Here is a 24,025-nt window from a genome sequence, read left to right as displayed (position 1 = left end):
ATGGTTGGTAGTTCTTTGGTTAATAGTGGGTGGGAATCCATGCATGGTGGTTCTATGTCTGCTGATTAGAAGTGGTTCCATGCATGGTGGATAAAAGTATAGTGGATGGAAAGAAGAAATACATGTGGGTCTTCAGAAAGTGAATAGAAGGGGGTCATTGTATGGTGATTCTTTGCATTGTGCTGGAATTATGATTTCAGCAGCTCCACCCCAAATACTGCACAAGTGGTTGGATGGAAGGTGTCTACACATGGTACTTGTTTGGAAAGTGACTGGTGGGAATCTCTAACTAGTGGTTATTTGCATTGTGATAGCATGGTTTCTTGCTATTGCTTCTCTGTAGGAGTTGAGGAGGACTTCCTGACTACTGTTCAGCCTGTGCCACTGGCTGGGCGTTTTTTTCCAAATGGATGTTTGATTGCTTCTCTGGAGGAGTCTAGAAAGAATTAAATGCAGTCTTTTACTGGAGTTTACTGGTCTCTCAGTACCCTTTCTTAGGCGAGAAGTGAAAGAGGGTCAGTGTTGTTAGGGTATTTGGGTACAGGTGGTGGGAAGGAGCCTTTGTCTGCTTTCCTCCTCTGGGGTGTGGATGTGAGGTTATCCTTGTCTCTCTGAAGGCTTAAGGCTCTTTCTGTTGGCTTCCTGTCTGTGGTGGTCACAGCTTGATGAAATGACCCTGCAGGGCCTAATGGTTGTTACCATTGACCATCTTACCTGAATAGAGCCCAGGTTTTCTAGCAGTTGTTCAGGACTTGAGACCCCAAGCAGTACGGAGCTCACACCCTCACTCCTCAAACACCAGGCTGTGGGACAGGTGAAAGAGAGGTGTTTCAGACCAAGTGAACAAAATATATTTAGTTGCATTCTTTTAGGCTTTTCCTCATAACATGTTATGTTGGCATTGTTATTACCTGTTCTGTTCCATATCCTAAAGCCAGGTGGGGCACAGCACAGTAAACATTGGATTAGTATTCAGAGACCAATGAACAAAACAGACATTTCATGTATTCTACATATTTAGTTTGACAGAGTAGTCTCTGTTGTTGACATACTCAAGGTCCACCCAACTCTAAATGAGGCTGGCAGATCTTCAGTTTGGCGGAGAGGGAACTCCGTTGCAGTCACGACAGAGTACCTTCTCCACTAAACTCTAAATGAACCCCAAAGTCCCTTGGGTTAAAGGAATTGGGAGCACGCCACTTTCATATTAGCACCAGTTCTCCTGTGTGCATTGTGGTCTAAGCAGTTCACAGTAGGTTTAGTAATCACAAGTGAAAAGTGTTCATCATCTGTGGTAGCTCAGCCAGTGCTGGACAGTGCTGTGTTTCATAGTAAATGCCGTTCATAAATGTAGAGCAGCTCTGGAGTAGTATGTCAGGGGTGCATGAGTAGTATGTCAGGGGTGCATGCATTGAGGTTATGGTTTTTCTGATTCTTTGATGTAGAACTGTATGGACAGGGTGCTTACATTATGTTATCTGGTTTACTGCCATGCAGTGGCTTGTCTACTAGGCACTGTCTTGAAATATGATTGCTTAAGTGGTGGCTAATGATTGTTTATCAAGACCATGGTGATGTGATCAGAGCAAACCAATGAAAAAGTGATGAGGGACTGGGCCCTTTGGAGTTTGAGAATAGTCTTGACAGGCAACAGTTGAGGTGAGATGTGTTAATCATGAGGATTAAAGTTATCTTTTAGGAGAAGGGAAGGATGGACTCAGTCCTTCATTCGTGGTTGCACGTGGTGGATGATACCTCTTGAGACAGTGTTGTCTGCAGTGATGTAGGAATCTAGTCTAGGTAAACTTAGGACACTAACCTGAGGTTTTATGCTTGCAAGATTAGTGAAGGGGGCCCTTTAGATGCTGCGCTAATTCACACAAAAAGATGAAGTCCATAGGCCAGAAGAGCAAAATCTCTATTAATGCACCACTTCCTGAAGCACCAACAGTCAGTCTGTGATTTATTGCTAAGTTCTGTATCATCAATTCATATGTGATGGGTGATGTTTTGGGACGTCTGTGCTGGATAACATATGTGGTGGAGAGGAGATGAAATAAGTCTAAGGCCTGTGGGACCACACAGATGATGGTGAATGTTTTGGGCAGAAAGAAACCAAATAGGATCTGTCTGGTCCATGTGTCAAGGAATGATGTGGAGCAAACTAGAGGTTCTCCTTTAACCCCTAACAAATTTGGCCCATTGCTAGTGTTGGTGTGATCTCTGTGTGTGAGTATGAATAAGGACTGTGTGTGTTTGTTTATTACTAAGCATGAATTTACTTTAGTGAATTATTATTGTAGCATATGAGCTGTACCCAGAGCTAACAGCTATAGGTCACCTTATGGGAATTGAGCACTCCATTAAAGAGCGGCAGACATTGGAATTCCTTCACAAGTTGCCCTTCATTGTTTTGCTTGGTATCACCAAAGGCGTAGCAGTCTCTCAGAGAGGCGGTCTGTCATGATATAATATCATGCTGTGAGACCTGGTAGTACAACAGTGGGCATGTGACACTCCTTCCCCCGATAAGTGTAGGCATTCCTTGCGCCAATCCGGGGCACTCAGTCTCCCTTGAACAGCTGAAGATTTAGCTAGTGCAAGATACTGGCATTCCAGCTCCAGTCCCTCAGCCAGTATGAGTGGCCATGTCCCCCATCATTGCTCTGAGTATGTTTTTTCACATCCCATAGCCAATGGACAATCTGAGCCTTTTGAGGAGTGCATTTCCACTGAAACATGTTTGGTAAAAAAAATAAGTGTCAGGGTGATGCACATTCTCTGGTTTGGTGAGCACACCCATATACAAACAAGGGATCACCATCACATTACATCTACAAGACTACAAGAATACAACTCAATGGCAAGACATCCACTGAAATAGCTCAGGCTGCCAATTATGAATTATTGAATGACTGCCGGGGATATTCACTAAGGTAAGTTACACTTGTGAATAATTTACACATGTAACTTTACTCTTAGACTTTTTAATAACTTTTTTTCTTTTGACTAATCACAAAATCCGAGTGTGAATGTACTAAAAAATGTAGACTTGCACGTCTACAAGTGGGTTGAGCGACATTCACGAGTGTAAGCTACTACTAAAAAACACTGTAGGGAGTCTAGCAATGCACATGGCCTACCCCTGGCACTGCAACTACCCCCATAGAAAATAATGAAGTCCAGGACTTAAATATGAACCTATAGGAATTAATGCTAATTTCAATTAAATGAATTAAAAAAGCTAAAACCTTCAATAAATATTATTTAATGTTACAAATATTTTAAAAAATGTAGGTGGGGCTTTATTTTTTAATTGAAACTTTGGAAAAAATGTTTGATTCAATATATTTACAATAATTAGAAATATATTTAAAAATGTAGTTAATATTGCTATAGCATTTTTCTTTAGTTCTACATTCAAAATACATATATGAAATTAATGTATCATATTTAACATAAAAATATTTTAACAAACCTTTTCCAAATTGAATGGAAAAAATTACATTTCCCTATGCTTTATCATACGGAGATCTCCACCATGACTGCAGAGATCTCCTCATGGTAAAGTATAGAGAATGTTGTCCCTTTATTTTACCATACAGAGATCTGCTGAGTCTCTGTTCCCTAAAGTTTCGAGAAAAGTCAAAGAATTTGGCAAAAGTTCATGAAAATATTTTAATGTTAAATATTAATGTAAAGTAACTTTATATATTTATTTAAATTAATAAATAAAGAACACATGCTACAGCACTATCAATCTTTAATTGATGTAAATATATTGAATGAAATTAAAATAATTATTCTATAGATTAAATTAAAAATAGATTCCCACCTAAAGCAAAACAAATGTGTTTAAACTATGCTATAATAATTATTAATAAGTGATGTATACAAATAATAGGAATGTAATCTTATTCGATTCAAATGTGTTGTAATATTAATATTAATTTCTAAATTCCAATATGTTTATTAAAATATCTTGTTTATTTTGATCATTTCTCGAACATTATAAAAAAATGTATTATTTTTTTTAAAGTATTTTGAAATTTTTAATTTATGATTATTTCCTAGCTACCTCTATTATTTTCTATAGGAGAGTATCAAAGTACCTGTGGTTGGCCTTGTGTGGTTCTGGAATTACTTCAGCTCTGAGGTGGAGTAATGTATTACCATTTTGGGGTCCCATTTTGGCTGTAGTAACTTTAGAAGAGACGTTTTGTGAATACCAATGGGCTCTTTTGTGGATAAGTGCCATTACCTCCTTAAAACCCTCCACAGCCCTCCCTTAACACCTTCTTACCCCTCACCCTTACCATCCCCTTTAGTAGTAAGTATTACCCATTCATCCACTCCCCTGTCCCTCATACATTTATAACTAAAATGTGTACTTATGTGTGCAGGACCCCACAGTTGCAGCAGTGATCCCTGCACAAAAAAAGATAGGAGAGGCAGAGGCTAAACACTTCAAGTAGGAATAGAATTCTTTATTTTATTTCTAGTACTATTGTATATAACTAATGTGTTCCACCAACTAATGGCATAAAAATATTGTTCACAAACACCATGACACATAGTGGAGAAACAGCATGATAACTGCAACGTCCAAATGCATGTCAAAGCTCCTAAGGTTGAGAAGCATCCCAAAACACATAAAATGTTAACCTTCTTATACAAGGAACTACAAAATAAACTTGCATTAGATTCATGTTACAATATGCAAGACAAGGCATGAAAACAGCATGAGAAACTGTAGCCCTTAGGCATGACTAAATCCCTAACAATGGACTTCAGGAAGTAGTCTTTTACCCATTAGCAAAGCACTTCAGCACCTCATCAGGGGTAGTAAAGCACTATGGGCCAGATGTACGACCCTCGGTGTTTGTGACTCACAATTTGCATTTTTTTTACGACTTGAAAATTGCGAGTCGCAAGCATTGATGTACAACAGTGTCTGAGACAATGTTTGCGACTCCCAAATAGGTCACAAAGAAACTGCCTCATTAATACTTATGAGGCAGGTCGCATTTTGCTACCAATTGGGAATGGCCGGCACTCACAGGGATGGTGGCCTGCTGGGAACAGCAGATCACAATGTCTGTGACCGCTTTTTCATTAAAGTCGTTTTTTTAATGTGCAGCCCATTTTCCTTAAAGGAAAACGGGATACATTTAAAAAATAAAAATGAAACGTTTCAGATTCATTTTTTAAGAGCAGGCGGTGGTTCATAAGAGCACTGCCTGCTCTTAAAAAACCTTTTCACTGCCAATCACAAAGGAGAAGAGGTCCCTTGGGGACCCGTTCCTGTTTGCGACTGGCTTACCACCTGTTTTAAATTGGTGGTAAATGTTATTGTTTTAAGACCGCATCACATTTGTGGTTGCAAAACAATCTTATATCCCCTCGTGACTCGCTATTAAGAAGGGATGCCCTTGGAATGGCCCCACCTAATAGCAACTCGCAAAACCTACTCTGCGAGTCGGTAATAGGTTACCGACTTGCAAAATAAGTTTGGTACATGCTACAACCATTTTTAGCACTCGCAAATGGGCCAATTTCCCATTTGTGACAACTGAAATTGGTCGTACATCTGGCCCCTAATAAATACTCACACAAAATAACGCTTTTCAATGAGGGAAAGCACAACGCCCCCTATGGTTGTGGCACTCCACTCTCTCTACCTTGAAATAAATATGTGTACATATGCCACTGGCAGGAACTCACCTCAGGTCATTATGGACAGTGTCCTGAACATTTTGCCTACAAATTATTGTTTTCAGTTGTGTTAGCCTAATTAGTTCAATGGAAGCAAAACAAAACTACAATATCCAGAATCCATTAGGTTGTCACATCACTACAAATTATGTCTAGCACAGGCCATCAGACTTCCCCTACTTAAAGGACTGAGACATATTTAAATGTCACCACTTACAAGATGAGTGAGTTCATTCACGCCATGCCAGGCCAAAGGCAGCAAACGAGCACAGGGAGGCTGAAAGCGCCCTTTGTGCCTAACTCTTCTTGGCCCCTAGGTGAGGTGGAGTGGCAAGTCCTAGAGAGGGTAAGTTAATTGTGGATGTTTCCATAGCTAATTAGAGAGCAATTGTGACTGCCTGGGATGGCCAGGTAAGTAGGAATATGATTGATGGGGAGGCTGAGTGGAAGAACCAATAGAGAACATTTTGAGGAAAGTGAAGATCAGTCTCCTATTGTGTGTTACTTTTGGGACTGTCCATATTTTGGGGTTCTGTAGCACTAGGAGAGACAGAGACCTCCACCCGCAGCCACCGACATGTCTCTGTGTGGACTATTTACTCCCACCACTGTCTGGTGGGCTGAAGCAGCCTTGAATGCAGCACAATGCTGGGGTCCAAAAGGAACAATAAGTGGGCAACCTGCTTGGTGAACCCATGGATGGGGTAGGGTATTGCAGAAGCCCCCATCCTTAGGGCAAGGTGAATGCTGGCTTCAGAGACTGGTAGCCTGATAGGTTATGTGCCTAGGACTCACCAGCAGGGGCCAGGACAACCCATCGCAGTGAGTGTAGCTGCAGTGAGAGGGTTAGTCTACATAAGTAGTCCAAAAGACCAAATACTGTAGCTCTCTACAGTTTGCTCTCACCTCAAAGGTGACTTAGATTACTATAGTAGGTGGCACACCTTTAGCAGGTAGGATGTAGGTTCAAGAATACCTTAGAGGTGCTCTTGTAGGACCAAGCACCCTCTGATGTGTAAGAAACGCCATGTTAAGGCCCGCTTATCTTCAACATCCTTGTGTGAGGACACTACATCATGACTTTTATGGAATGTATTGATAATTTCTTCACATGCTTGCCAATCTAGCTATATCCAGCTTTCATTAGAGCGCACAATGGAACTCTAGCCCTGCAGTGACCCCTTATTAATTGTTGATCTCTCGCCCATGAAATGCCATTGCAATAAAGTCACTGTTACGCCAACAGAGGTGACTCTATGAGTGTGTAAGTCTTGATGGTTTATTGTACCCTGAAACAAAGTGGAACCTTTCACTGTGATGATCATTTTCCAAAGAGAGAAAGGGGATAATAATAATAATTATAAACATCATCATAATAACAACAGGTGCTACTATCACTCAATTTACCAGCCATGGAAAGGTGGATTGCAGAGTCAACCACAGTGCTAGGCTTCATAACCATGACCTGCAGGTCACCACATTTCACTGTGGTGAACTTTGATCGCACTGAGCCATCTTGCATTCAGGGAAGTGGCACCAAACAGCACTATTGCAAGACACGGACACACAAATCGAAGATGTTCCCCTGTTCACATGACGGGCTCTGCCAGTCCTGGTTCCTCTCACTGCGATAGGCCTTTCCTGCGATGAGCGTCCTCCCATAGGCACACCTGCCTGTACTAAGGACTAGACACATTTAGTTGAGTTATCATCCATGATCTTGCTCTATCTGATGGATTTAGAGGGCATACCAGTGCCCGTGTGCTAAGGTGTGGGCCAGAATAATCTGGCTTTGGTAAGAAATGTTATGTGTTCCCCAACAGATTTAATCATTTAGCTATAATGTAGTATGTTTTAAAAAAGGGATCCAACAGGGTAGCAAACCTGAGAAGAAGATTCCTAATAAGAGGTTCTGAAGTGTCATAGCTGTACACTCTTCTGGTCAAGACAGGTTCGGAGGACGTCAGGAAAACCAGACACAAGAGCTTGTGTGTAGTGCATTTCTCACTCTGATGGCATTCCTCACTTTTGGGGAACTTTCAGGAGTACAATATCAATTACTGAACAAATTAAGCACCAGGGAACCCATGAGTTGGTATTACCTTTCTATATGAGCTATGGACTGCAAGCACTCTCTTGGCTCCACTATGCACTCAGTGGGACCTAGACTGGGTACTTACCTATAGCCAGCTGAGCCACCGTGCAGCTCATTCTCTCGGCGATTGGCTGCAGTTCCTTAATCTTGGCTTGCTGTTTCTTGCCCTCCTCGCTCACTGCCTTCTCCTTGAGCCAGTGGTAACCCTATATGGGTGAGAGAAAGGCAACTTATTTTTGAGAGTGAAGGATTAATGGAGGAGGGGCTACAGCTGTTCTTTTATGGCAGGTGCCTGTATATGGTCACTAAGTGCCAACTGGTTTCATATACATTCAGGTAAGTATGGGTGCACAAATGATGTCATGATTGGTCTACAGATCTTGCAGAGGCACATGTTTAGGTGTGCAAACTTCACACAATGTGATTGGATTTCATATGTCCTTTGTATAGTGTGCTCATGTGTGGTAAAATGCCTGGTCTACTGGTCTCTTTCTAAGGTAATGAATTGGTGTGCAGAAATGGTGCATTGTGAGTGTTCAACAGGAATTTGTATCTAGTCATATGAATGGTTATGCACATATAGTGCAATATGACTGCTTTACAACCGTAGAGTCCAAAATATTAGAATAAATACATGAAACATTGTAATTGTTCTATCAGGTTTTGTTCAAATGATGTGCAATTGTCATAACAATTACTTTTTACCAGAAAGTATCCAACAATGTTCAAGAACATGGAATACATTTCATGAATTCTGGAACCTTCATGAATATTAATGCAAAATGTTGGTTACAAAATAAAGAAATCCACAACCGACTTCAGGAGGGATGAAACATGTGATGGAGCAGATGAGAATTAATGAGCTGCCTCTGCATAAATTTGGATAATTTAAAGGACATGTTGTGAAATATACAGAAATGCAAGTTCAATGGCATGGAATGAAGGAGTTACTCCAACCTGAATAATCTTTCTTTAGGAATAAAAGAAGAACCCGCGAGTCCATGGAAATTGATCTTCGGTATCTGCTCTCCACCACTCCCAACTATCTGGTTCAGTTAAACGCAGATACACTTGCAGCACTGAAACTAAGCTTCCATTTTATGGGATGAATCCTTTTTAACCCTTTCATGTATGACCTCTTTAACACTGAAGCCAAAATCCTGAAAGCCATCTTCCCAACTCCCTGTCATCTTTCTGGGCCCTCTCCATCTCCCCAAGCCTTTCAATACCCTAAGAGATTCAAGGAGTAAATGTAAAATCCAAAATAAACTGAAGGTCATTTTGCTATATAGTCAAAAGATTTGACTGACTCTGGCTAAGATCGCGAGTCGGCACCCTGATTCATTGAAATTGACAGCGACACTTATAAGCCTTGGCTTCCAAAAAGTGATCTTGCTTCACCGGTTGAGCTTGGCAGACACTACCACTGGACCTAAAAAAACAAGAACGCCTGTATTCTAAGTACGCATGCTTTGATTCATCTCTCTGGAGCTCCTCCTTTATGGCCACAATGACTGCAATGAGACTCTTCAATATTTCTCCTGGAAGCAGAAAGCTCCAAGGCTTTCCAGCATAAGCACCATCCCACAGGAATCCTGCAGTTTAGCAATTCAAGCTATTTTATTTTTTACTGTTTGAAAAAAACATAGTAAGAGATTTGCCTGTGTTAGTTAATTTCTGGCCCAAAGACACTATGGGCCAGATGTATCAACATTACATTTTGCAAGTCCATAATAGCGGTTTTGACCGATTCGCTATTATGGAATCGCAAAATGCAATGTATGTAGGTTTCTCAAACAAAATTGCGATTCCTACATATTCCTTAATAGCGAATCACAAATTGCGATTCGCTATTAAGGAATGCCTTCTCATTCATTTCTGTAGGCCTAGAGGCCCATAGGAATGAATGGGAAGACATTCACAATTTGCAATTACCAAATTGGTAATCGCAAATTGCGAATGCAATTACAAGGGTGATAGGGGGTCAAAAGGGCACCCTGATGCACCCCCAAAAAAGGTAAGTGTGCACATGTGGTGCACATACATGCCCTAAGGACACGTGTGTGGGCCAGATGGCATTTAGAAAAATGCAAAAATTAGCATTTTTCTAGGAATTTGCAAATTACCACCAACTTTAAGTCGGTGGTAATTTGCAATTATTTAAAGCAAGGTTGCAATGTTTACCTGCTTCCTGCATTGCATTTATTGAATCGCAAATTGTGATTCCATAAATGCATTTGCAAAATAATAATCACAAAAATTGCGATTCCCTATTTTGCAAATGCCTTTTGGGATGATTCATCCCAAAAGGCTTTTTACCATTCACAAACGGGCCGATTCTGTGAATCGGTTCGTTTGAGACCGGTAAAAGACTTGATACCTCTGGCCCTATGAACCTTCCTCCAAGATATTCCTCTGGATCCCCACTATGGCACATCATAATAAGTCTGTAGTAACTCCGAACCTTCGGAATCAGAATCATCTATGGGTTGTCACCAAGATTAAAAAACTGGTGTTAGCCAATTCCAGTGCAACAGAATTCCCTACCACCACAGGTTAACAACTTGATACCCAGCGCTCTCCCACTTAAGGATCACTTCTAAATCTATACAATTTTGGATGTTCTCCAGGAAAAGAAGGTTCTGTATCAGCCTGCCAAGATTTACATTGAAGGCCTCTCAGAGGGGTCACGTTATTAGTTGGTCTTCACACAAGTATGAAATATGTCTTCCCATCTCCTCACATGTTGCTTACAGTATTTATGCTATCTATTGAAGTCACATCCAGAAATCAAGTTCAGCTTAATGGTTCCAGGGAGACTTCAGATCAGCCATCCCTCACATTCAAATAGTTTTTCTGGCCAAGCTAAAAGAATTTAATAAAAGTAAATCCAAGCCTATTATCATTGGGACCTTTGGACAAGAGCGGAGGCTAAATATGCATCTGTTGCTGCATTTCAGTGAGCCTTGATTGATCTAGGCATTCAACTATGACACTGTGTGTGCAAATCAGAATTTTGGCTCGTAGGCCACTAGCGACATTTCAGTTTGGTTGGGTAGCCAGTTACAGCATTGTACCTGTCCATACATTGTGGCTAAATGAGGACAATGGGACAATCTTCTGGAATTCAAATAAATTCATGGGAGAGAAAGAGACATGTGAGGATGGTTGTGTTTGTGTGTTGTGTGTATGTATGTGTGACCTGACCAGTCCTCATAGTGTTGAAAAAGTCAGAAAAACAACCTTTGTGAGGACCACAGTACTAAAAGAGCCGGTCCACATAGTATGTTTAGTAAGTTCGAGCAAGTGTATCAAAAAACTAAAAGCACAGTTATATTTACTTTGGTTCTTTGTATAGGTTTCCCAAGTATCAAAGCGCAAGGGGAATTATCACTTCATTATGGTCAATCGATGGTCCATGTGTGTGTATACAACAATATTGCACCCACAATCCAAAGCAAATAACAATGGATAAAATAGCTCTTTGTGATGATAAGCTACGATTTTAAGCAGTGTGCAATTGGTTACATTAAATTATTCTGCTATTTAATATATGTGGAATGTTTGTAAAGTTACTGTTAGAGTCGTTTTATCTGCAGCTTTGAAAGATCAAATTTATTAGATGCATAAAACACGTATAGGCTGATCGATAATGTATGAAATGAAAGAATAATTCATGAAAACCATGAAAGGAAATTAATAAATGAATTTTCATCAGATGCCTAATGAAGCCTGTGCCCCATCTTTTCAGCTACTGAAATGTTCAACAAAAGGCTTTAATTAAAGAAGTGGAACCACCAATACTGCTATCAATGCGCATGTCGCTTTTTTTATGTGTTGCCGTTCCTGTAGATGGAGTAAAGGATGTGGAAATGGAGTGACCTATCAAGTTCCATCATGGCCAGCACAAATGACAGCTGGAACCACTGGCCTTTCCCAACTGATAATCAATCTCAGGTCTCTTTGTCAGTCAATCTTTAGACCACCAAGCACACCTCCAACCTTATCTTTATGTGCTATGGAGTATTTGATTGGTTTGTCTGCTCTTTTCTATAGTCTCATATTCTGAGAATCCAAACGCTCTTAGACAATTCAGATCCAGCGGTCACTGCTCACTTAACGTGAGAATCTCAATGTGGAACATCTTCTCTGGTACTCACATCTTTGGAGGTTGCTATGATCCTACATTTTCAACCAATCCTATAAGCAGAAGGCAATGTTATATCTCTTCACTTTCCTCGAAATTGGTGAACTTACAAACTTGTTTTCTTCAAACATACCTTTCTGCCAGTTGAATCTACATCTGACCTAGAAATCACACAGGCAAGCAGGAATGAGTCTCCCAAGACCTGAATAGAAGAGTTAATTAACCATGTTATGCTATTCGCACCCAGAGCACAGTGTTAACTCTTCTAACAGCTATTTCATGATGTTATGGGTTTGTACTATGCTTTAAGGCAACAAGTATTTGACAGCTGCAACCTACAAAAGCAGATGAAAGGACTTTGAAAATGGCCTCATTTGGGCAGTCACTAAGACCACATGAGTAAATAAACTTCACGTCTTTCTGGTCTGGAGGGTTCTGCAAAGTCCAGGTGGTACTCTGTGAGCTGGTATACATTTGTTCTTAATTCCAAATGTTCTTCCACATCTCCACATTCACCATGAAATTGGAATACCTGAATGAGAACCCATTCTGGAGAAACAAAAGAAAAAAAAAAATTCTGGGTCTAAGAAAGGATTTCATGTTTTACCTACACAGGGACAAGGTGTTTGCGGATTGCAAAATAGATAAGCTGCTTTTGTAAGCGGTGGTGCGGTGATGTGTTAGACAGGCAAGCTTCCATCCACATGTGATTGAATTATTGTCAGGAGCCAACTCAGGTCTCTAACAAAGAGTTAGAAATGGCTCAGAAGATTCTGATAGCAAAGAGATACCCTGTTAGTACAGGAATGGAGGTGTATGAAGGAAACACAATAGAAATGTAGAAGAAATGAACCATGGTTTATGGTTGAGGGGTTAGGGTTGAGAATTGCAGGAAAGGGGCAGGAATATGAACAGTGTACATACCAAGGCTGGTTTAAGTACGGCAGGAACGGGACAGCAAGGAAGAACCATTGAACAGGCAGGATTCTGTATTCAGAGAGGATTAGACAAACAAGCAAGACACACAGAAGTGTAAAGATGGCAATAACTGGGTATCCATGTGGTGGACCGAGACAGGCTTCCATGCTCTACCGCATACCCCAGTTTGCCTCTCAGCCACACTCATGTGGAATAACACCTACAGCACAATGGGTATACCATGAACCAGCAACAAAGACAATACAAGGAAACAGAGGAGAATACACTGGGACAAAGGAAGCATCTCTACACTTTCAGATGAACAAAGAGTAGGTGGATTATAGAGTGACTAAGAACCACAGAAGGATACACAAAACATGGAAACACTGCAGACAAGCAATTCACGAATACCAAGGGAATGGAGGCTCCTTAAAGACGCGTATAGAAGACCACATGGGTGCAGAATTGATGCAGAAGCAAAAAGCTGGGAAGAAATTCTAACAAACCAAGGAAGGCTGTGAGTACTGGATTGCAGGACTTTGATATTGCCAGAATCTAAATGCAAGGTTAACCTGGGAAGCAAAAGCAGGAAACTAAATTTGGCAGCAAAGGGTCAAATACAGAATATCGACTACAAACAGAGACCAGGCACGATGCAGCAACAGCAGAAAGCTGCAGAGGAAAACATGGGGTCTCAGCCTTGGGATTAAAGCAAAAAGCAGAGTGATTAGCCTTAAATCATGCGGGTTTTGGAAGTCTCAGCATTTGATTCAGACCTGAGGCAGTGCAGAACAATATTAGAGAATCAAAAGAAACAAGAAAGGTGAGAAGACAATGTCAAACATATTGAAAGAGGAATAGTTGACATCTGAGAATTTAAATATTTAATTCACTGACATTTAGACACCCAGTGAAGTTGGATAAGAGACAGATGCTGTACATGCAGTCCATTATTCGGAATCTATCTCTGGATTTAGAACTTGGAGACCTGACATGGGAACTTTAAGAGATGTTGTTTGAAGTGAAGTATTGAAGAGTAAGAAATGTAAAGAACTGAAACAGATTTTCGACTCTCTAAACATCCCAGGCTTGTGTCCAAAACAAATATAGTCAAGAACACTCAGATTCCAGCAGTCCCGGATACACCACTTTTGCTGGCTGTGACATACAAATGAGAAATATTGCCTACATCCCTCAAAACTGCAAGCAAATGTGTACTACTCCTTAAGGAAATACATGATGAATGCAGCAGTGGCAAGGCAGCATTTGAGAGGTTTTCCCAAAAATGTTAAAATAGACAGCAGCTACATGTACTTTTCTACATGCTTTCCACAAGTGTAGATGTTTGTCTTCCTTCAATAATGCATTACTAGTTTGTTCAAGGTGTTCTTCACAACCAGTTGACTCTGTTACCACATCTCATTTTTTTCTATTTGAAGAGGTTCTCATTGCCTGGGAAAAGTAGAGAGCTTCACAACAGAGTGAATTAATAGCAAATGCCTATGAGCATCAAAGCTCTCTTCTAGAAGCTGGGAGTACCTTTTGCCAATAATTCTATTTTAGCTGTAGGTCTACTGAGGTGTAAACCCAAAAGGATGTTGAAGCAAAACAGGAGTCCCTTGGAGGGGCGGACCTGTGTCATACATGCTGCATTTCTGACAGAGCTAGAATCCTGCTTCCTACCTGGCCATAAGGAAACAGCAATCCTTTTGAGCTATTTAAAGGTAGAAAGCCTTGGGCTTAGGTAGAAGATATTTTTGGAAACTTTTGTGATGTTAGGACCTGTGCTCAGGTATAAACTCCCACTAGATTAAAATGTCTTGCAGTATCCAGGGTCCAAATATATGCCAAGCAAGACAGCTGCTGATAGGGCCTTCTCAAAGCATAGGCCGGACAGGCCATTCCCTTGGTTCTCTGGATGAGAGGGTGCTGCATGGGAGTAAGGCAGTTACAAAGAATGGGAGGGACCAAGGCTAAAGGACCTGTGCACCTCACTTTACAGGGTCCTGTGCCACAAGTCTGCTCAGAACATGGGAGCAGAAGATGACCAACTCAATAAAGAAAAGTAAGACGGACTGGCCATGAATTTAGGTGAAGATAAATAAGATCAGGCTGATAACATGAGTCCCAGTGATGTATCCCTTCAAAGTCTTGAGTCTTGTGCCTGGTGTGGGTAGCAGGGAGTGGATAACAGGGACATGCAACAGTTGTATGGAACAGGTTACCTTGATGGAGGCTCTGGAATTCTCAGGAACCCGTTCCTCATATTTACCCGTGATCAGACCACATGCCAGAGGCGACCATGTCATAGAGCCTACACCTGCAAACAAAAGAGCAGCATTGAGGCTACATCGAGAAATGGAAGATGTACAACAAGGGTAAACAAACTGCAGGTACAGAGGAGTAGGAAGGTCAATGCATGTGCCTCCTTTTCTGTGTCCCTTCTGTTTTGAACTCTGACCTCCTCTGCATGACCCTTCTCATTCTCTCCCTGCTTCAGTTGCATTCCTTCCTCCCAAAGGATGGTCAATGCTCCACCTCTGAGTTCACTCACCTATCTTGTGGTACAACTCAGGCAGCTGTGTTTCTACCTTCTCGCGCTGGAACATGTGGTACTCGGCCTGCTCGCACACGGGTGGGATGAGATTGAACTGACGAGCCACGGAGTACGCCTCCTACAGGGAGACAGAATAGATGCACACTGCAAGATTAGAAGTGGCAATCCATTTCTGTCACATATTCAATGCTGTGTGCACCATGCTGTGATACATGCACACAGCAGTTCCACCTAACGTGGACTGAGCCACTAACAGGCTCTTAGGCACAAGAACTAGAGGAGACTTGTAACTTTCCCAGTCTCAGAATATCATGAGAAAAATTATTTGTCATGTATCTCCATTTATTATCTATTTTTAATCTTGTTTAGGTTGGTTTGGCTAGGTCTGGAGAGACAGCCTTCAATCCAAGGCCTCCTGTTAAAATATTTTTTATGAATTTGCAAGTGTTCCACTTTTATAAGTACAGTTGCGCACAGTAATAGTAAAACCTATTACATAGCATTACAGACTTTTACAAGTGCGTTATCCAAAGTGTCAAAAATATGTATTATTCATTGCTCTTTTTCACCTTTTTGACATTCTTGTGCTGCTCTGAAGATGCTTCACAGCCATATGTGGCATTATGCAAAGCCTGGTATATGCATTAACCTGTTATAGATGGCAGTTCTACCTAAGGCAATATGATTTTGATGGTACCTAACTTATATAAAAAGCGTGGTCCTTTGCTCACCATGATTTCCATCGCGCTCCACCGGGAGGTCCCCCAGTACATAGCCATGCCTTTGTTGATCACGTAGGTCATCGCACGTACAATCTCTACAGGAAAAAACAGGGAAAGGTGGAGTAAACAAAGGCTGCAGATATCTCAGGTATGGTAATCAAACGGTCACCACTGTTCACTATCAAACCATGCTCTTGCAATCAATAAACATCAATCATGCAATGAGGAGTTCCATCTACCTGAGGGTATTATCTTTTTGATTTACGTTGTGATTGAAGCTTATTGACCAGATCTCAGTCACACGTGCTTTATTAAAATGGCGTTCCCTTGAGCCTTTTAGTTTAGCATCTAGTAGCATTAGATTGGACTCCTACTTTGACAGGTCAAAAGGCCATTAGTGAGAGATGTCAAATATCAATAATGAATACATTAAACATTAATTGGAGAAGTGCAAACCATCAGTTACAAATGTCTTCTGTGATATAGTTCTATCTCTCCTAATAGGAAAATATAGGATTTTATCCAAAATTATTTTTTCAGGCCTGGTGGCAGACACCTAGTTCATGTTCACATTGTCCATGTATTTTTGTTTTAAATGCTTAATTCTCGAGAGAGAATTCTATTATGTCTTACCATATTTCAAATATCAGTGAAGTAACATTTTGTATTTTCCCAGCAAGACTTTTTGAATGAATTAATTACACCGTCTTTGATGAAAGTACATAATATTACCTCATGCAAATTGCCCTTTCTTGTCATCTGGTATTCAAAGCCATTTTATTAAAAGCCAGGAGGTCAGAGGGAAGAGGCAGCATCCCTGTCCCTGGCAGATGAATGTGAGAGGACTGATTTCACCTTAGGCTTTCCACCTGTGCATCTCTCCCAGACTCATTGGCTTCAGTATCTGTCAACTATCCTGCTGAAAGTATTCCTAAAATGTCCTGGAATGCCTTTGTCGTTGACAAGGATTAGCTTAGTTATTAAGGGATGGAACTGAAGTTTTGTAATACTTATTTCTTGCAAAGGAAGCCTTTGGACAAGCTGGATTTGTCCCTGCTAAAGCCTTTCTCTGTCATAAGGTAATAGGAGAGAAGAGGAACTTAATCATACTGTTGAAAAGGTAGGAGCAGGGGCACTTTTGGGACAGTTAACATTGGTTTAGAGGTACTTTCAAATGACAAAGCAGCAGCAACCTTTAGGAACAAATGTAGAGCCCACTTTTCCTAAGAGCAGGAATTGAGGAGGGGAATAAGAAAAATCTTCCTTCTGACTGTGGAAAAGAACACTTCCTTCACTGCTTGAGGAAAACTGGAAATGTACTAACCTCTAGTGTGAGCTCCTCTCCTAGCAAATACCCCAAGAACTGTGGAAACACTTCCCTGACCAGACCCACATGAATATGTAACTTGGCCTGATGTGCACATGGTGGAAGAGAAGGAGATTGGCAGAGTGATCCTCTGAGCCAGGTAGGAGGCGTGCAGCCGAGCGGTGTAAATACACACAATAAGTGCACTGGCAAAAGACTGCATTAACGCACGTCTCCTAAAACTTAACAAAGATAAAACAGAATGTATACTAATCTGAAGACCCCAGGATGCACATCCTTACAATGATTGCCTTCAAAACTCAATAATGATGGCTTTACACTTTCACTATTCAAGGAAGTTAAATGTTTTGGAATGTGGCTCAACAGGTCTTTGTCCATGTCTGAATATATCGACCACATTGCCTCAAAAGACAGGACCATGCTTCATGGTGTGAACAAAATCAAATACGACAAAGACACAGACGTCCCTATATTCTAATGTAAAAGTGGACAAATACCTCACCCTGGACCAAGTGTCTATTTTGATGTATAACTATTCTAGCATAGATAAAGCTATTATCTTAAAAAAGACTAATGTCTCGCTGAAAATCGGATATCTATCTACACCCATATACAATATAATATACAAAATGTAGCGCAGAAGAATTTCTCAACTTAGAATAAAAAGTATATTAAAAAAAGATTTATTAAAAGTGATTTACCGCATATTCATTCAATGGATCTATTCACATTCCTCCCATATATAGGTTACATCCTAATTTCTTTCCACATATAGATAAAAACTCTAAAAACAGTCGACGCAGCGTTTCGGTGACACCTCGATATTTTCACCTTCCTCAGGACTACAAAAGTTTTCATCAGATCTTCTTATGAGTTAGATTATGTTCCAATTTCATAATCTGTGTGGGATAGAACCTCTCGCCACCTCAAAGGCCACAATGGTAGAGCCTTTCAAATTTAATAATAGCGCCTTTCTCTGTGTCCGTTAGAGCCACCGTACTATTGGGGATGAGGGAGTTGGAGATAAAACTCGGCACAGATCTCTGTCTGGCTACTTCTCTATTCACAACAACAAATGTACCATCCCGTGTTGATTACATATATTTTGGGAAACAGGCATCGGCGTTTTAACATTGGCGATACCATACTAAGATATTGATGATCACTGCTGCGTCAACTGTTTTTAGAGTTTTTATCTATATGTGGAAAGAAATTAGATTGCAACTTATATTGGGAGGAATGGGAATAGATCCATCGAATGAATATGTGGTAAATCACTTTTAATAAATATTTTTTTAATATACTTTGTATTCTAAGTTGAGAAATTCTTGTGCTGTACATTTTTTATATTATATTGTATATGGGTGTAGATAGATATCTGATTTTCAGCGAGACGTTAGTCTTTTTTAAGATAATAGCTTTATCTATGCTAGAATTGTTATACATCAAAATAGACACTTGGTCCAGGGTGAGGTATTTGTCCTCTTTTACATTAGAATATAGGGACGTCTGTGTCTTTGTCGTATTTGTACCCCATCCCTTTGGCTAGCACTGGGGTAACTCCCTCCTTTTTCAATCTTCTGTGAACATAATCAAGCCATCCTTCAGCCCAATGGCTATACAGTCCTTACTACTATCAAGAACTGACTGCAGGAATTCGGTTTAGTTGGTAGGTCTAATTCTTCACTAACCCCAGTAAAAGCTTTCCTCCACACAGCAGCAAGGCTTATCCCTGGCATGAGAACATATAACCATATATCCCCTGTCCTTACAGACCTTTACTGGCTCCATCTGGAAGCCAGAATAAAGGTACAGCTAGCCTGCATCCCCTTTAGGTCAAATTGACTTCTACAGTCAGATATCAACTCTAAAACCTTCTGGAGCAAACACACACCAAAGAAAGTTACCCAGTCAAAGTCTGAAAACTAAAGAAGTCTGAGACATGGTGTAACTTTACTCTTTCGGTTTATAATTTACTCTGTTCTATTGTGGGTAACTCATTCTTTTTATGAGCTACTGGCATTCTATTTGTAGAGATTATGTACAGTGCCCTGAAGCATTTTGAAGGAGTAGCGTTCTATAAAAAATAGGAGGAGGGATCCTGGAAGAACAGAGAACTACACTCATCCTGCCTCACTGCTGCCTCCCATTTCCAGGCTCCTTCATTGTGCCGCCTGGGCTCCTTCAGGGCCTGTTAGCCCTTCAGCTACTTACTCCCATGTAGCCCTTAGCCTGATCACTGTTGGTGCTCACCCTACAGACTTACTGATACTGACTGAAAATGTGTACTCTCTGTAAGAAAAGAAGTGATGAAGGCAAGCCACTGGAAGACCCTTTGTCCGTCTCTCAGCTTTGTTAGACAAGGTATGCTCAGTTGTTTTGGTTTCCCACACAACATATCTGAAGTCTTGGAGCTCAACCTAGCTGCTGCCTGCAGAACTTTCTGCATTGAAAATCTTCTCTTTGTAAATAAACACTATGGGGACTAATTTAGATCTTGGCGAAGAGTAATACTCCGTCACAAACGTGACAGAGATCCTGTCCGCATATTTCGATCCCATTATATCCTATGGAGACTGTAATACAGCGGACGGGATATCCGTCATGTTTGTGACGGAGTATTACTCTTCGCCAAGATCTAAATTAGATCCCATAGTGTTTATTTACAAAGAGAAGGTTTTCAAACGCAGAAATATCTGCAGGCAGCAGCTAGGTTGAGCTCAAATGTGACAGAGATCCTGTCCGCATGTTATGATCCCATTATATCCAATGGAGACCGTAATACAGTGGACGGGATATCCGTCACGTTTGTGACGGAGTATTCAATCCGCCAAGATCTAAATAATGCTGTTTGCCCAGTACAGAACCCAATCTTTGCTCTGAACGTGCTCACTCAACAGAACTGCTTCACTTAGAACATGGGTACCAGTTGGATATCCACAAAGACATTTTTTCAGTAATTATTATGGGTTTTTTTCCAATACGCTTAGTTTGGAACTATAAAATTTGTTATTTCTTTTACTGTATGGTTGTCTCAAAAAGTTGCAAACAACGCCTCACTTGGGCCTGCCTAGCTTCTCAGACCAAGCTACCAAAGGTGAGCTAAGGTCTCCATTAAGAGAAACCTGGCTCCCTCAGCTAGTTAATCTGTTCGGGCAGTGTGTAAAGTCAGACCTATTTCACATCAAGACAGTAACTTTTTTCTTTCTGCTCCACAGATTGTTATGTTAACTCTCTACATGCACACCAGCACTTGTTCTTGTGGTACCTTGATTGATATCTTTGTGTGCCATAATGTGGTATGACAGAGACTCTTACACCTTAAAATCTCTGCATTGTACCACTGGATATCAACTACAAAACCATCAAACTATCATAATATTGAAGTTGAAATATAGCAATCTTAATATAAGCAACTCTATATTTATAACTAAAGCAACAAAAATATTGAATCCTATTGCATAAATATTAAAAGTAAAAAATATCTAAAACAAAAATGTATATTACAAGAATATTTACTTCTAAAATGAACATTAAAGTGTATTTTGAACACCCAAACATAATGTAACATTTCTAGAATATATATTAAAAAATATATTAAATGTATTTAATTATAATTAATTTAACATTTTAAAAAGTTGCAATACTTTTTAAAAATTTACTTCATATAATTAAAATGAATTTGTATTATACTCATTATATTTAAAAAATATACACATTCATTTTCAATTAATGAAAAATAATATAACTTCTAATTCAGAAAATATTTAATTTACAAAAAAAATCAATTCTAAAAAATTACAATATTTTTTTATAAACATCAATGTATCTGATAATGGAATGAAAATAAAATATTTACATGAATAAATGTATTTTTTAAATATTGGCAATGTAAAATAATTACAGACAAATATACAGATATATAAGAAATTTACGACATCTAAATGTTTAAAAATGAACTTATATTTGGGGGAGCAGATTTACTATTCCCACCCCAAATTAACCAATACTGGGGAAAGTGTTGCACTCTGTTGGGGTCAGATTTACTATTTCCACTTCAAACCATGCAAAATTGAGGAAAGCGTTGTCTTTAGGGCCATGGTACTCGTAGTCCGGCCCGTAGACCACCAGCGGCCTGGCAGGCCATTCATTGGTGGCCCACAGACCTTACCTTGCCGTTCCTAGTTTCCAGTGAGGTGCCAGTAAACACAGAAGATGACCGCAGGAGCATAGGTAGTGAATACGTATTAAATAGGTATTCACTATGTCTGCTCCTGTGGCCATCTTCTGTGTTTACTGACGGGCTCTGTGACGTCAGGACACCATCGGAAAGCTTCCCAAAAGGCCCTTTAAAAGTCAGCTGTAAGCGCTTTCACAGCTGACTTTTAAAGGGCCTTTTGGGAAGCTTCCTGTTTGGACAGAGACAGATAGAGGCAGAGCAGATAGAGATATAGACAGATAGAGACAGACAGGGAGAGACAGACAGACACAGACAGATAGAGACAGAGACAGACAGACAGACAGATAGAGACTCATAGAGACAACAGATAAAGACAGAGACAGATAGAGACAGATAGCGACAAAGAAAGATAGAGACAGATGGATTCAAAGAAAGATAGAGACAGATAGAGACAAAGACAAATAGAGACAGAGAGAGAGAGATAGAGACAGAGACAGATAGAGACAGAGATAGATACAGAGACAGAGATAGAGACAAAGATATAGACAGAGATAGAGATAGAGACAGAGATAGAGATAGTGACAGCGACAGATAGAGACGGAGATAGAGATGGAGACAGACAGAAAAAGAGACAAAGACAGATGGAGACAGATAGAGACAGAGATAGAGACAGAGACAGACTTAGACAGATAGAGACAAATACTGATAGAGACAAAGAGAGAGACAGAGCTAGAGACACAGAGAGAGAGAGCGAGAGACAGATAGAAACAGACAGAGACAGATAGAGACGGAGACAGATAGAGACAGAGATCGATAGAGGCAAAGATAGATACAGAGAAAGAGAGAGACAGGGACAGACAGGGACAGATAGAGACAAATACAAATAGAAACAGAGATAGATACAGATATAGAGACTGAGAGAGACAGATGGAGACAAAGACAGATAGAGACAAAGACAGAGAGAGAGAAAGACAGATAGAGAGAGAGATAGAGAGAGAGATAGATAGAGATAGATAGATAGATAGATTGAGATAGATAGAGAGAGAGAGAGAGAGAAAGACAGATAGAGATAAAGACAGAGACAGATAGAGAGAGAGTCAGATAGAGAGAGAGAGACAGATAGAGAGAGAGACAGAAACATATAGAGACAGATAGAGACAGAGACAGACAGACAGAGAGAGACAGAGACAGAGACAGACAGACAGACAGACCGAGACAGACAGAGACAGACCAAGACAGACAGAGACAGACCGAGACAGACCGAGACAGAGAGATAGAGACAGAGAGACCAAGACAGAGACTGACTGAGACAGAGACAGAGAGATAGAGACAGAGAGACAGAGACAGACAAATAGACCGAGACAGAGACACACTGAGACAGAGACAGACCGAGACAGAGAGATAGAGACAACAGATAGAGACAGACAGAGACAGACAGAGAGAGACAAAGACAGAGACAAAGACAGATAGAGAGAGAGAGAGAGAGTGTTATGGAGAGATATGGAGAGATGTGTGTATATGCCAGGTCTGGTGGCTCAGTGGACTAATGCTTCCGCAGCAGGGGCCTGTGTTCAACCTCGTGGCCACAGTTTTTTTTTTGCTCTAGCCCGCCCCCGACCCCGCCCACACTGGTATGGCCCTTGGCCACAAAACACACAGTAAATTTGGCCCTCGAGAGAAAGTTTGTGGGTATCCATGCTCTAGGGAGTCAGCTATACTATACCCTCTCCAAACTAAGCCACATTCGGAAAAGTGTTGGACGCTGGGGGAGGGGTAAATTTACTGTCCCAACTCCAAACAAAATACATTTGCCGAAAGTGTTGAACTCTGGAGCTGTCAAAGTTGCTATCCCCACTCCAAGTCAACCAACATTGGGGAAAGCGTTGAAGTGTTTACTTAATCGATTATTAAAAGATAGTTGGGCAGTAAAATCTCTGCCCTAGCAGTTTGATGGTATTGCCAGCCCCAATTTAATTATTTCTAACTACCCGCCTCTTTTCTACATGAACTTTACAATATTTTCTGTCATGTTCCACTTAAAAACAAGACGCCAATGTTACACCTGAAAAAGCAGCAAATTACACTGAACTGCGATAGAGAGGCACTGGCTTGTAAAAGGAAATGCTGCAAACAGTATTTGCGCCAGGGAAAACATGGTACAAACCTTACTTCACATTTTAGTTTGTGGTGTTGATCTAATAAGAATTAAAAAAATATACATTTTATATACTTTTCAAATGTGAAAGATGGAACTACGTCTAAGGCAAAATTAGATTGTTTGTTTTATTCAATTCAATTCAATTATACGGCTGACAAGGCAACCAAAAAAGTACACAGAAGCCAACACTACAAATCGTCAAATAC

At 40.4% G+C, this 24,025-nt stretch overlaps 1 protein-coding gene across 4 annotated transcripts in view; it reads right to left on the bottom strand.

Annotated features, from left to right (window-relative positions):
• KCNAB3 (potassium voltage-gated channel subfamily A regulatory beta subunit 3) overlaps positions 1-24,025 on the bottom strand; it is a 379,854-nt gene that overhangs the window by 19,629 nt on the left and 336,200 nt on the right. For 2 of the 4 annotated variants that reach the window (XM_085636869.1, XM_085636866.1), the window contains exons 9-14: positions 16,164-16,249; positions 15,430-15,550; positions 15,101-15,195; positions 12,882-12,944; positions 7,896-8,016; positions 715-803 (exon numbers count right to left, since the gene is read on the bottom strand). In XM_085636869.1, coding sequence (XP_085492995.1) covers positions 715-803; positions 7,896-8,016; positions 12,882-12,944; positions 15,101-15,195; positions 15,430-15,550; positions 16,164-16,249 — 575 coding nt within the window. The remainder of the gene's footprint in view (positions 1-714; positions 804-7,895; positions 8,017-12,881; positions 12,945-15,100; positions 15,196-15,429; positions 15,551-16,163; positions 16,250-24,025) is intronic. The other 2 variants (XM_085636867.1, XM_085636868.1) reach the window with 1 other exon arrangement.

The sequence above is a fragment of the Triturus cristatus genome, chromosome 12 (genome assembly GCF_964204655.1).
Source record: "Triturus cristatus chromosome 12, aTriCri1.1, whole genome shotgun sequence".
NCBI lineage: Eukaryota > Metazoa > Chordata > Amphibia > Caudata > Salamandridae > Triturus > Triturus cristatus.
The sequence above is the reverse complement of the archived record's forward strand: the minus strand, read 5'-3'. Positions and strand labels throughout refer to the sequence as shown.